This window comes from Cololabis saira, chromosome 23, assembly GCF_033807715.1.
Source record: "Cololabis saira isolate AMF1-May2022 chromosome 23, fColSai1.1, whole genome shotgun sequence".
Classification (NCBI taxonomy): Eukaryota; Metazoa; Chordata; class Actinopteri; order Beloniformes; family Belonidae; genus Cololabis; species Cololabis saira.
The window spans coordinates 8,420,548-8,435,468 of NC_084609.1; the positions used below are offsets into that span (position 1 = coordinate 8,420,548).

The following is a 14,921-nucleotide window of genomic DNA, read 5'->3' on the forward strand; positions in this document are numbered from 1 at the left end:
TTCTTCTCCTTCTTATACTTTATTGGTGGACAGCGGATCACTACCGCCACCAGGTGGTACGGAGTGGTACTTCACCAAATCAGTGGATCCTACCGGGTCCAACACTATGATGGAGACGCAACGGGTCAAAGGACCGAGCTGGAGGTCGGCCCAGTTCACCTCCGACCCGACACTAGAAAACCTGGCTGGGGGAGGAACATCAATGACCACACCGAACCCTGGACCGGGCCGGATCCTCATCTGGTTTCTTCAAACAGAGCGTCTTTTTATTTCCCGTCAACGACACCGACGGTTGATCCGGTTACATTTCTTTACATTCACGTCACAAACACGACCCACAGAACTCTCTTAGAAACATTCAGATGTTCGTTTGTGCTTCTCGTTGTTATGTTTCTGTCATGAATACATCAAGTACGTCCACACGTTGTCATGGAAACACTCAGGTACCATAGAACATCCACGATTGTATTTTATGCCTCTGGGCTGCGACGTTAATCTGACTACGACTAAAAACGGACACGTTTCAAGACTTCACGTAAGATAAAGTGTTTCAGTTCAGCTTCCTGTTGGTGGTGAAGAGTTTATGGCGTCCTGAAGGAACTCCGGCGTCCGGCTTCGGCTTCACATCCGACAGCAGAGCAGTTTGTGGAAGACGTTCCTGAACTCGGCGTTGAACACGGTGTAGATGATCGGGTTGACGGCGCTGTTCACGTAGCCGAGCCACGTTACCACGGAGATGAGGGTGGGGCTGATGTCGCAGGACTCGCAGAACACTTTGGTGACGTGGACGACGAAGAACGGCGTCCAACAGGCCAGAAACACACCTGAGACACAGAGAGAAGGACATTTCCTATTAATCTAAGAGCCACTGCTCCTTCTCAAGATGGTTCGTGTAGCAATACCACCCCTCACCACAGGGGGGCGTTTAGAAGACGTTTATTCTTAACTTCCAAAACTTCTGCCCAAAACGTACGGAAGAGTATTAGGGCCATATGGAGCTAGAACAGTCTCATAATTCGCAAATGCACACACCGTTTCACAAATGCACAGGACAAGTTTCACAAATGCACAGAACAATTTACACGTGCGTAGGACAAGATATACAAATGTATTTTTGATGCACACACAAATATATCCTGATTTACAAATGTTTTTTTGTCTGTGAGCTGCGCTGGATTTGTGTGTGACTTTTGAGACTCCCCTGACGTGACTCGATCCACAAATACGTTTTTTTTAACACGGAAGGATCTGCAACCGATCAGATATCTTCCTTTGTTTCAGCCAATCATAAGAGCGCACCCCACTTTGGGGACGCAGAGTAGTGGATAAAACACGATTTACTCGTAAACCAATCAGATTAAAGGTGCGGATACACCTGCTGTTTGAGCTGCGTTAGCGCCGTTCGCTTAGAATAATATTTGGAGTTGGTGGAGTAAAGATAAATAAACAAGAGAGCAACACGGGATGGAGAGGAGAGAACTGCTCTGCTTTTCTTGTGATCTCGGTAAAGAAAACAGCGCGATCGGAGATGTTCAGAGGCCGGAGAAACCGTCCTGGACCCTAGTGGTCAGTAGAGGAACTGCAGGTCTGGATCCAGACCCTATTAAGTTGCATTAATGCAGTCATTTTTACAAACTATATGGTTCTCCAGGACATGAACCAGAACCAGGACCAGTTTCAAGTCGGTCCAAAAGAGTATTTCAGTGTATTTATGTTAAATGAAACCCATTAGCACCATTAGTTTGGTGTTTTGGCATCTCACAGACGTGAGACGTGACGCCTGGCATGAAGCCGCCGCTCAGATGTGACGTTTCCACGGAAACTGAGAAGCAATTTCTATTTTCACCGACGGGATCACAGCTTCGCCGCGGGGCTGGGAAAACACGGAGAAGTGAAAGAAGAAGTGAGTGAAACTGTGACGTCCAGCTGGGAGGCTCAGTGAGGCGCCTGCCATCTTTCTTCTTCTCTGGCACTTTATCACCCTCTTTTTGATTCCTTTACCCAGAATCCAGCAGTTAACAGGCACAGATTTGCTACTTGCATGAGATTCAGGTCACGGTTCAGTTCCAGGTTCTGCAGGATGTTGGCGCTGCGTTTGATGAACCGGACCGAACCGCTCTTTTATGTTTCACCAGACTGCAGCGCCTCGCAGCTCCAACACGTTTCCCGTAGCAACGGGACATTTTTCTTAATTAGTCTGTATAATAACAGTGTTGTGATGTCACCAACAGGTTTGCTGAAGGCTGCTTTTAAAACCTCTTTGTGTTTTTGTCTTGGTCCTGTGTGGCGCCGGGATCCTGATGAGGCCCGCAGGTCAGCTGGAGCAAAGGTTGGTGCTTAAAACATTGCTTCTTTGAAAACCTGCATTCAGGTTTTCTAGCAGCTTATTATGGCAAGGCAAGGCAAGGCAAGGTAAATTTATTTATATAGCACAATTCAACACAAGGTAATTCAAAGTGCTTTACAATGACATTAAAAGCGGCAAGACATAATAACAAATAGGTAAGAATAAGAAAAGAAGTAAAATAATAAAAAGCACAAGCTGTTAAAAATAAGGGCAGTAGAATACAGCAGGTAAGTTTAATTTAGTTGTACGCTTGAGTAAACAGTCATGTTTTTAGGCCTGATTTAAAGGAGCTGACAGTTGGAGCAGACCTCAGGTCTACAGGAAGTTTGTTCCACCAGTGAGGAGCAGAATAACTGAACGCTGCCTCACCTTGCTTGGTTCTGGTTCTTGGGACAAACAACAAACCAGATCCAGAAGACCTAAGGGGTCTGGGAGCTTCATAGGAACTAACAGATCAACCATGTATTTTGGTCCAAGACCATTCAGTGCTTTGTAGACCAGCAGTAAGATTTTAAACTCTATCCTTTGACCTAGAAGCCAGTGTAGTGATTTCATGGCCGGTGTAATATGGTCCAGTTTCCTGGTGTAATATGGTCCAGTTTCCTGGTGTTTGTAAGGACTCTGGCGGCAGCGTTCTGGATCAGCTGCAGCTGCCTGATAGATTTCTTGTTAAGGCCTGTAAAGATGCCATTGCAATAATCCAACCTATTGAAAATGAATGCATGAATAAGTTTTTCCATGTCTTGCTTAGACAGAATACCCTTAATTCTAGCAATGTTTTTTAGGTGGTAATAGGCAGATTTGGTGATAAACTTTAGATGGCTGTTGAAGTTCAGGTCTGAGTCAATAATTGCACCCAGATTTCTGGCTTGATTTGTAGCTGTCAATGACATGGAGCCAAGGTGAGCGCTGATCTTTTCCCTTTCATTTTTAGGGCCAAAAATTATCACCTCTGTCTTTTCTGCATTTAGCTGGAGAAAATTCGGGCACATCCACTCATTGATTTGGTGAATACAGTTACTCAATGAGATCAGGGGACTGTAGTCATGTGGTGACACTGAAATATAAAGCTGTGTGTCATCGGCATAAGTATGGTAGGAAATGTTGTGATGTTCCATAATCTGAGCTAGGGGTAACATATAGATGTTGAATAGAAGCGGTCCGAGTATAGACCCTTGAGGAACCCCACATGTGATCTTGGTTCTCTTAGACTCATGGTTTCCTATTGACACAAAAAAGGCCCTATCTTGTAAGTAAGATTTAAACCATTGAAGCACAGTGCCAGTAAGTCCCACCCACTTTTCCAGTCTACTGAGAAGAATGTTATGATCAACTGTGTCGAATGCAGCACTGAGATCCAGTAATACCAGAACAGAGGATTTGCCTGCATCATTATTCAGATGAATATCATTTAGGACTTTGATGAGTACAGTCTCAGTGCTGTGGTGTGGCCGAAATCCAGACTGAAATGCGTTAAAAAGGTTGTTTTGCATCATAAAAGCATGAATTTGCTGGAAGACCACCTTTTCAATGATTTTCCCTAAAAATGGCAGATTTGATATTGGCCTATAGTTACTAAGTGTTGTAGCATCCAGATTTGATTTTTTTAGAAGAGGTTTTATTACTGCAGTTTTCAAGGCCTGGGGAAACTGGCCTGTTTGAAGAGAAGTATTTATTATCTGCAATACATCCGGCGCTATGCAATTAAAAACTGTTTTAAAAAAGTTTGAAGGCAGAATATCAAGACAGCATGTTGTGGGTGTTGTTTGAAACTGTTTCCGTTAGGGTTGTATTATCTAATATGCTGAACTGTCCAAGCTTTACTACAAGATAGGAAGGCCAGAGTGTTATCGTTCCTGAGGTGGAGCACATTGTTTGTCTTATCTGTAATATTTTGTTTGTGAAAAAGTCAGCAAAGTCGTTACAGGTCTTTTTTGATATCAGTTCAAGTGGGATTGAGGCTGCAGGGTTTGTCAGTCTTTCTACCACAGAAAACAATGCGCGAGTATTATTATTGTTTCTATTGATAATCTCTGAAAAATACGATTGCCTTGCATTCTTCAGTTTCTGGTTATAGTTGCGAAGACTCTCTTTATAAATGTTGTAATATACCTGAAGTTTGTTTTTGCGCCACTTGCGTTCTGCTTGTCTACATTTCCTTCTCTGTTCTTTAACTAGTGTGGCGTTTCTCCAGGGTGACTTCTTCCTCCCGGACAGAACTTTGGTCTTAATTGGGGCGATAGAATCAATAACAGCCATAACATTGGAACTGAAACTGTTAACAAGGTCATCAACTAGAACTGAGGACAGGGTTGTTGATGGTGTAAAACCCTGGGTGAATAATGCACAGGTGTTATCATTTATATAACGCTTTCTGATTACCTCTGCTTCACCTTTCATAGGATTGGCAACAGTGGTCATTTTAAACAAAACACAGTAGTGATCAGAGAGAGCAACATCGTTCACCACAACCTCTGAGATATTAAGACCCTTGGAAATAATTAAATCTAAAACATGTCCTCGGTTATGCGTTGAATCTTTGACATGCTGGGAAAGCCCCAAATTATCCAGAATATTTAAAAGTTCCTTAGCACAGCCATCTTTGGGATTATCAACATGAATGTTAAAATCACCCACTAAAACAACACAGTCAAAATCCATGCACATTATTGACAGTAGTTTGGCAAACTCATCAAAAAACCATGCATCATATTTGGGTGGTCTGTAGATGGTTACCGTATTTTCGCGACCATAAGGCGCACATTTTTTTATTTATTTTTTTTTTAAATGTGCCGGGCGCCTTAAGAAACGGTGCGCCGTGTCTATTAGCTGAATTACGGTAATGGAAGGCCGGCCACCATGAGAACGGTAAAGGGAGAAGGGGGCGGGTGAAGCCCCAGTGAGTTGCGACGTGAATGAGACTCCACTGAGCTGTTTAATGCGGAAACAGATGATGAAAACTTTTAAGGATTTGCTTGATGTGTAAAGTGAAATAAAATACAATAAAACTAAGTTTTGCTCCCGCTGTATTTTTAAATAAGCACACTTGTGTGAGTGTTCTGCAGCGCGCGTGTGTTTTGCTTGTCGGTGATGGGCGCTGCTGCAGCCGACTTCCTGGTTCCCAAAGCGGTCCGATCGACCTGGTTCCTGGCCGCTTTACGAGCAGAGATTTCTGGGGTCTGTCTCAGGTCTGATCAGCTTCACTCTCCGAAATTTTCAGCAATATCTGTCGGTTACAAACCCGGTACCGGCTCCCCGACATGCGCGTGTGTTCGCGGGACCAGCGCGGGGAGCCGGGACGCGGGACGCGGGACCGGGACCGGGACGCGGGACCCGGGACCGTGACGCGGGACCGGGACGCGAGACCCGGGACCGGGACGCGGGACCAGCGCGGGGAGCCGGGACGCGGGTCGCGGGACGCGGGACCAGTGCGGGGGGAGCGGACCGGGACCCGGGACCCGGTCCAGCGCGGTCGGGATCCGCAGCACAACGGGGTATGAAAAGTTTATTTACTCTCGTGCTTGCCTGCCACGCTGATGGACAGAAACTGCCGGCTATGGTGATTTTTAAAAGAAAAACGTTGCCTAAACAGACTTTTCCAGCCAGAGTGAAATGAAAAGGGCTGGATGGATGAGGAGATGATCGGGTGGCTGAGACAGGTTTATGTGCAGCAACCCGGTGTTTTTTTTTAAAATTCTTTAATGCAGAAACAGAATATGAACCTTTGAAGGGTTTGATTGATGTGAAAAGTGAAATAAAATATCAAACTAAGTTTTCCTCCTGCTCTATTTAAATAAGCACTCTTGTGTGTGTGTGTGTTCTCCAGCGCGCGTGTGTTTTGCAGCGCGCGTGTGTGCAGCTCCGTCTCCGTAGACGGCGCCTTTTGGGTCGGTGCGCCGTATGTATGTTTTAAAACCAAAAATGACACACAAAACTGAGGGTGCGCCTTTCCACACAGTGCGCCGTATGGTCGTGAAAATACGGTACTAAGATTGCTCGACAGGGGGATTTTAACTGAATGGCAACATATTCAAAGGAATCAAATTGACCATAAGACATTTTCTTACATTGGAAGCTGTCCTTGAACAGAGAGGCAACTCCGCCTCCTCTCCTATGTGTTCTTGCTTCACTAAAGAAACTAAAATTCTGCGGCGTTGACTCAATAAGAACTGCTGCACTATTATCCTGACTTAACCAAGTTTCAGTTAAAAACATAAAATCAAGGTTGTGCTCGTTAATAAAATCATTGATTAAGAAAGATTTCCCAACCAGAGACCTGATATTTAAAAGGGCTAAATGTACATGTAAATCCTTAACAGGAGACACTTGTGAGATTCGAGGATGACATGCTATACTCAACAGATTAGCAGATTTAACTGAACTTTTTTCATTTCTCACCAGTTTGATACGTTTTCTGTTACCTATCATCACAGGGATAGAGAAAGCTGATTTAACTCCATGGGGCCCAGACTTTTCCTGGGACAGAACAATGTTAACATTGACATCACAGCCTGGACCCGGCCCATATCAGACATCACAGATATGGTAGTTCAGAGGAGGTGGGGGGGGGGGGCGGTGACTTTTGGTTGACCGCGGTTTCCGGAGTGGTGGTTTGGGAGGGGTTGGGTGATGTGGGGGGTTAAACAAAGGATTTTGGCGTGGTGTTAGTTGTAATCCAATATTCACCAACTTGTTCATCCTGTCAGTAAATTCCAGAAGTGGGGACTCCTGACTCCCTGGAGAACTGGGTGGGCTCTGGGGGGGTGAGGATTTGGTGTTTCCTGTTGGGGCTGAGGGAGACTCCCCCTGTTGCGGTGATGATGATGATGATGATGATGATGATGATGATGATGATGATGATGATGACACTGCAGTACTTTGTTCTCCTTGTTCAGTCCTTATCTCAGCGCACTCAGCACAGCGACTTATCAGTTGTTTTGGAACGTCCTGCATCTTGTTCTTCTTCTTGACGGGGGCTGCTTGTTTGTGACGTAGATGTTAGAAAATGTTGCTGGTTAGCAATTTTGATCCAGCTTTGTTCAAATGACGGCCATCTGCCCTAAATAAATGTTTTCGACCCCAAAAAATTCTAAAGTTGTCAACATAATGAAATGATTTAGCAGCACATGCATCTTTCAGCCATCCATTTAGCAACATTAGCCTGCTAAATCTCTCATCTCCTTGCCGAATCCTCGGCATTGGTCCACTGAAGAAAACCTCAGTATTTAGGCATGCAACTGTGTTCATCAGATCAGTGAAGTCTTGTTTTAATATCTCCGATTGTTGTTTCACAACATCAAGGGCTCCTGTGTGTATGACGACAGCTTTAGCTGTCGGATGCTCCGCAGCAATGCTCTGGATCTTCTTTGTGATATCAGACACCATGTCGTTGGTAGAAGAGAGTACTTTTGTGTTTTTGCTGCAGAATGATTTTATCTCATTCACAGCTCCGTCGCCCACTATCAGCGTACGAGGCCCAGTAGTTAGCTCTGCCTGTAGACCTTTAGCAATGGATTTAGCCTCATACCTGTCTCTGGAGCCGGAAGATGAGCCTTTTCCCAAGGATTCTGGAGTTTGAGAGAGTGGAGTAAATCTGTTCTCCAGTAGAATCCCTGTGTCTTGGGGCGATTTGCTCTTAGCTTTTGTTGTAGTTGTAGCCTTCCTCCTCTTGCCGGCTACTGGGGTTGAAGACCCCAGTACCCCATTCCTGCGCGACGGTAATGCAGGCCACTCGATGTCGTCCAAGGTCACCAGGTGCTGGGTTCTGCCTGATAACCGTCTTCTCAGATCTGAGGGAGGCGATTTGTAATGCTTTGGCTTCGCACCAAGAGAGTTCCAGGGAGGATTTGTTGATTTCTTGCCATTTGTTCCCAGCTCCTGTTGCGTCTTGGTGGTGTTAGTTAGCTTTCTGTTAGCCTGCTCCCTTTCGCTGTTTTGGGAGGTCAGCAGAGTAGATTCATTCCCATATTGTCAATTTTTATTTCTCCATTCACTTCGAGCCTGTGAATTTTTGTTTCCAGTACTGCTATCTTCTGGAGCAGTTTGTGGTAATCATCCATGGAAAAGGAAAAGGGAGGCATCTTGCTGCTAATTAGCTTCTGCTAGCTGCTGCTAGCTGAGTTTCTCAATCCCAGTCACCATAGCGCAGACTCGTGCTGCTGATAAGCTACGCTCACAAAATACTAAAACAGTTTAAAATAAAAATGGTAGACTTGAGGAATAGCTCCCGGTGGTAAGGTATCCTGGTCCTGCTTTCCAGAAATTGTTTTGCAGAAAAGAAAAGATTGCAGAGGAAAGAAGAAAAACAAAACAAAGCGGGGGAGCGGAGCAGAGAGCGAAGCGTCTGCACTCAGCAAGAGGCAGATAGAAAATGTGACATGTTCAACATTTCTTCTGAAGGAATCTCGACAGGTGTGTTTCTGTTATAAAGTTGGATAAATTAGCGCATGGTACAGGTTAGACCGTCTCGCTGGGGGAACCGGCCCCCTAGTGGTCATTTAAGGAACTTTCCCATATCTGGGTCTATCTTATGGCGCTTTTATACTAGTACCTACTCAGGGCAATTCGACTCGCCACGCCCTCGTTTCTTTTTAGACACCCAGATGAGAAGTGGGCGGGTTGGGGTGAAGCTGCTGCGACGTATTTGATTGTGTGATCTAAACAAAGAAGACACTAAAGATGTAGAACCTGGAGGAGATGATATATGTGCTGCTGGGTCTGTGGCTTGTGTTCGATATCAAGTTAAAAAATGAGAGTGAGAGAAGTTTTGTTTGTTTGTGTCGGCGCTTCTGAAAAGTCAGGTGGAGCCGCGAGCAGCTATGAAGTGACAGAGCTCCTGGTAGATCTGGTCGTTCCTTATCGCCCGTCTAGATCCCTTTTTAATTCTCTCCTCAGCCACCAGGTTTATGAACATCTGCACCTCAGAGTTGGATCATGAAACAGACTTCTGCTGCCGTTGCTGGTCGAATAAAATGAACAAGAAGCCGTCAGAGTCTCTTTCTCTGATGTCACATCCTGACTCAGACGTCTGACTCCAACCCCCCGACCAATCGGTGGCCTGTAGTTTGATGACATCACAGCCCGACTCAGCTGCCCATGGCGCTTTTCCACTAGTACCTACTCAGCGCGCCCCGGCTCGGGACGGCTCGTCACGCCTCGTCCTGGCTCCACCCGCTTTGGCCTTGTTTGTTTTTCCACAGCCAGGTGAGAAGTGGGCGAGTTGGGGTGAAGCTGCTGTGACGTACTCGATTGCACAACCCCTTTGTTTGTGTCGGCGCTGATCAGAAATCAGCTGGAGCCGCGAGCGGCTGAGAGTAAAACAGAGCTCCTGGTGGATCTAATCGTTCCTTATCACCCGTCTACATCCCTTTTTTAATTCTCTCCTCAGCACCAGGTTTATGAACATCTCCACCTCAGAGTTGGATGACATATAATAAAATCGCCGCGAGTCGTTCTCGCGCTGACTCCCGCTTCCTGATTCAAACGTCTGACGGCCCCCCGACCAATCGGTGGCCTGTAGTGTGATGATGTCAGATCCAGGGCCGACTCAGCCGCTTAAAACCTCGGCAGAATAGATACAGAAAAAGTATCTACTTGGCTCGGCTCCACCCGCCTCGGCCCGTAGTGGAAAAGCGCAAGACGGGGGCGTGGCGAGTAGAAGCGCGCTGTACTAGTGGAAAAGGGCCATTAGAACCTCGGCAGAGTAGCTACAGAAAAGTATCTATGTTAGACCCCTAGTGGGAAAGAACTAAACGGAGGAGAGCCGAGTCGCGCTGAGTAGGTACTGGTGGAAAAGCGCCATTAGGTCCCCTGCTGGTCTCCATGTTCATGACCCTCCTGAGAAAACGATCCAAAACTGACAAGAAAAGTGAAAACCTGCTCGGAGGTGTGGAGACCAGGACTACCAGGCCAAGCCTCCTCTCATCCATCCATCCATCCATCCATCCATCCATCCATCCATCCATCCATCCATCCATCCATCCATCCATCCATCCATCCATCCATCCATCCATCCATCCATCCATCCGTACTCACCAACCACCACCGGCAGGACTCTCATGGCCTTCCGTTCTCTCCCGCTGACTCTGCTGGTCTTGCTCGTCCTCCTCCCCCCCTTCCCTGATCCTCCCTTCAACCCGTTCTCCCTCCGGCTGCTTCCCGCCCGCCTCTCCGCCGGCTCGCCGTCCGACACGCTGTCCATCTGGGTCGTCATCGGGTCGCTCTCGGTCGCCGCCGCCGCCTCCCCCGTCCCTGGTGTCGTCCCGGGCGTCGCCATGGAGACGGCGGACGGGGAGGTGGGGCTGAGCCCGTCGGGGACGGTGTACACCACCTTCTCCCGGCCCCCGGCCGTCGTGGCCTTGGCCCGACACAAAGCCGAGCCCAATCGCAGGGAGAGGCGGTGGCGGCGGTGGCCGGAACTGGCGGACCCGGCGGAACCGCCGGTCTTGGAGCGGCTCCGGTCGCTCCAGCGCCGCAGGCCGCGGAACATCCAGTAGTAGAGGAAGAGCATGACGGGGCAGGGCACGAAGAAGGAGCAGACAGACGAGTACACCACGAAGCGGTCGTCCTCCAGCCGGCACACGGCCGGGTCGCGGCCCGGGACCCGGTTCAGGCCGAAGATGACGGGGCTGGCCACGCCCAGGGACAGGACCCAGGTGGCCGCGATCAGCGCCAGCTGCCGCATGCTGAACTGGTTCCGGTTGTACTTCAGGGGAACCACCACGGCGATGTACCTGGGGGGGGGACAGGCAGGTGAGACGGGAGCTCAGGTCCGACCGGGCCGCTGCTCCCAGATCACCGCGGAGACGCCAGATTACAGTTTGTAGCTGCACATGAAGATTACAAGTAGAGTATTAGGGCCAGGCAGGAGAAAAATAAAAATAATGTTTTAGAGGACGATTTCTTTTCATCATGCACTTCGAGAAAAAAGTCAAAATGTTGATAAAAAAGTTGAAATTTTGAGAAAAAAGTCAAAATGTCGAGTTTAATGTTGAAGTACAATTTTCAGAAAAAAGTCGAAATGTTGAGAAAAAAGTCGAAATGTCGAGATTAATGTTGAAGTACAATTTTGAAAAAAAAGTCAAAATGTCGAGAAAAAAGCCGAAATTTTGACTTCATTCACGAAATTTCGACTTTATTCTTGAAATTATATTCCAAAATTAATCTCGCCATTTCAACTTTTTTCTGGGACATTTTGACTTTTTTCTCGAAGTGCACAATAAAAAACAAGTATATTTTTCTCCTGCCTGGCTTATGGGCACTAGTGCCCATAAGTATGGGCACTAACAGTGCCCATAAGTACACTGACAGTAGAAGCAACATTAAAAAATAAATGAGTAAATAAGTAATAAAATAAATAAGTAATTAATAAAAGCTTTAAGAGGAACTTAAGAGGAATAAAATGACATAGAGGAAAAAATTAATAAGTAGTGCTAAACAAGTAAAAGGAGATTCAGTTAAAAGCTAATTTAAAAGGTGAGTCTTGAGCCGACCTTTAAAAGAATCGACAGTCTCTACGGCCCTGAATTCCTCCGACAGGCTGTTACACAGGCGTGGGCCATACAAATGAAATGAAGCTTCACCAAAGGTTTTGGTTCTAACTTTGGGAACAGATAAAAGACCGGTACCGGAGGATCTCAGGGTCCGCGAGGGCCGATATGGTAAAAGCAGATTTGAAAGATAAGAAGGGCCAAGGCCGTTAAGATACTTAAAAACAAGTAAAAGAACCTTAAAATCGGTTTTAGCAGTGTTTTATTGAGGTTTTCAGACTCCTAGCTAAAAGCGTTAGTGAACTATGCAAAAGAAGACACAAAATAGGCCCCATTCCATTTGTCAGGAGGCTCTGAGACTTATACGTTTCTACACCCTCCTAACCAGCCAGGATGTTTTGGAGGAAACACTGTTGCAGAAGTCATAGAAGTCTGTTGTTTGGGGGCATCCCCTGAACAGACAGACGTTAGTTTGGTGCAGATCGGACCTGTACTTTTCGATGGGCGGGGCTTTGAAACTTCACCTTTTCCAACATTCGAACGGACGCCGTTGCCACAATATTTGACCAAACCAAGTAAAACTTGACCTGTGGCCTCCATATGGGGCCTTGATTAGGCTTGCCAAGGCTCAACTCTGTGAACCCTCTGCAACGCCAACTAACTCTGTGGAAGTCGTACAGCCACGGGACCAAAAGATCCTAGCAAAGGGCCTTCTGCATTGCAACATAGTCAAAAATCAGCCTCCCAGCTCAAAGCGTTAGTGAATTATTAAAAAAACACACAAAAAAGGCCCAAAAAAGTCACCACACACGGTGACCTTTGGCACTTCCGAAGGTCGCACGGGTCTGGACCTTGGCACAGTGGATGAGAGTCACCTCCTGATACAGAGTCTAGAATTTCAGCCTCCTAGCTCAAAGCGTTAGTGAACTATGCAAAAAAAGACACGAAATAGGCTTTGCAGGGCCGAAAAAGCAACACACACAGTGACCTTTGACACTTCCGAAGGTCACACAGATCTGAAACTCGGCACAGTGGATGAGAGTCACCTCCTGATACAGAGTCTAGAATTGCAGCCTCCTAGCTCAAAGCGTTAGTGAACTGTGCAAAAAAGACACCAAATAGGCTTTGCAGGGCCGAAACGCAACACACGCGGTGACCTTTGACACTTCCGAAGGTCACACAGATCTGAAACTTGGCACAGTGGATGACAGTCACCTCCTGATACAGAGTCTAGAATTTCAGCCTCCTAGCTCAAAAGGTTAGTGAACTGTGCAAAAAAAGACACAAAATAGGCCCCATACCATTAGTCAGGAGGCTCTCAGACCTACCAAGTTTCTACACCCTAAGCATTAATAACTTGTCATAATCGAAGGAGAAATAATTAAAACGAATGTCCTTAACATGAACCTATTGTATTTTTGAATTATGAAGGACACTTTCGTGTTTTTGTGTTTAGAAATGTTAAAGATATTAAAAGAAAACCATAACACAATGAGGAAAATACTGTGGCGAACAAGTCGTGCCCAGAGCGTGTCTCGAATCCACAGTCTCCCAGACCACAGTCAACTGCACTAACAAGTTGGCCAAATGCTGATGTGTTGCCCAGGCGGGCAGGGCCTTATCTATCTGTGGTCGTTACACTATGTTCCAAAACGTATTGTTTTTAATGGACAAGATCCGGCATTTTACGTTGAATTCTATTGTTCAGGTTTTAAAATTCTAGCTAAATACATAATAAAGGGAGGTGAGGTGTGAGCTTCATAACAAAACTTCTGTGCCTACTGAGCATTAATAACATGGGGTTAGCCATAGAAAGGGGCGATAACAGCCTCCTGCGCCTACTAGTAGGTAGAGTAGGGCCCTACTGGCCCATATCTATGGGATGATTGTTATCGTTTTGTCCTTCATTCAATGGTATGACAGCAATCAAATCGGGTGCGGATCGCATTGACTTCGCATAGTACTATATCTGTGGTGCTCCGATTAAAACCTCAATAAAACACTGCTAAAACAGCGTTAAAAACATGCTTTTACAAACTGACAGTAACAAACAGTACCTTGCGCGACAAAAACTCATAATTTAGCCACTATAATAAAGAATAATATATAAATAATAATAATGTCATAATCCGTGTATATATCACGACCACGGATCCCTTTGACTTTGCACGGTACAATATCCGTGGTGCCCACACGGAATTATACCACTTTCCGTGTTGGTACCACGGAAAATAGTGGTGAGAGGTCGTGGGCATTTCACAGATTTTTGTGAGATCAGGTTGGGTTAACCGGCAGCTGAGGAGAAGTTATTATGCAAACTTCAAGATGATGATTTGAATGAAGCAAAATAACATGCTTTTTCTCTCGAATATATTGTTATAATCATTTATTTCTGATGTACTGTAATTATTTTCTGTATAAAAATTGAATTTGGTGTTCAAAAAGTCTTTTTTCAAACTTGAGTCTTGAAAAAGAGGGGGTCGTCTTATAATCAGGGTTGTCTTATATTTGGGACGATACGGTAGGTTTCCAGGTGCATGATGGGTAAGTGGATGCTGGCGCTCCATGTTCTGGTTTCCAGCCGTTTAAGTGAGTAAAGCTGTGTGAACTTGGCGGTTGAAGCTCTCTGATCCCCGAACACGTTTAATATTCAGTGTCGTCTCGCAGCACGTCAACCTTAAATTTAGACTTTGACACTCAGAGGTAAAAATACGTTTGGTGTGTCAGTCGTGGTTTTAGGTGTTTCATTACATTTTCTCGACAAGCTGTTGATTATGATCCTGGACCTGGATGTCGAGTCTTCGTCCTCTTCAGCTTTTCTTTCTGTCCTTTAAAACGTCAACTTTTGAAACATTTTCTGTTGAAGTTTGGAGGCTTTTTCTGCTAAAACTTTGTTCTTTTCTGGCATCCATCCATCCATCATCCAGCCATCCATCCATCCTTCCAAACATCCATCCATCCATCCATCCATCCATCATCCATCCATTACTCCTGCAGCTACATCCTGTTGGACATTATTAAAATATTAAGTATTTTAAACTCTAAATTATTTTGATTAAAACTGTCCTGTTTTTTTCTTCTTTCAC

General features: G+C 45.8%; 1 protein-coding gene across 1 annotated transcript in view; it reads right to left on the reverse strand.

Annotated features, from left to right (window-relative positions):
- Positions 1 to 621: 621 nt before the first annotated feature.
- Positions 622 to 14,921, reverse strand: part of drd4-rs (dopamine receptor D4 related sequence) — a 17,855-nt gene continuing 3,555 nt past the window's right edge. Inside the window, exons 3-4 of the mRNA XM_061715250.1 lie at positions 10,382 to 11,079; positions 622 to 824 (exon numbers count right to left, since the gene is read on the reverse strand). Of these exons, the coding sequence (XP_061571234.1) occupies positions 622 to 824; positions 10,382 to 11,079 (901 nt within the window). The remainder of the gene's footprint in view (positions 825 to 10,381; positions 11,080 to 14,921) is intronic.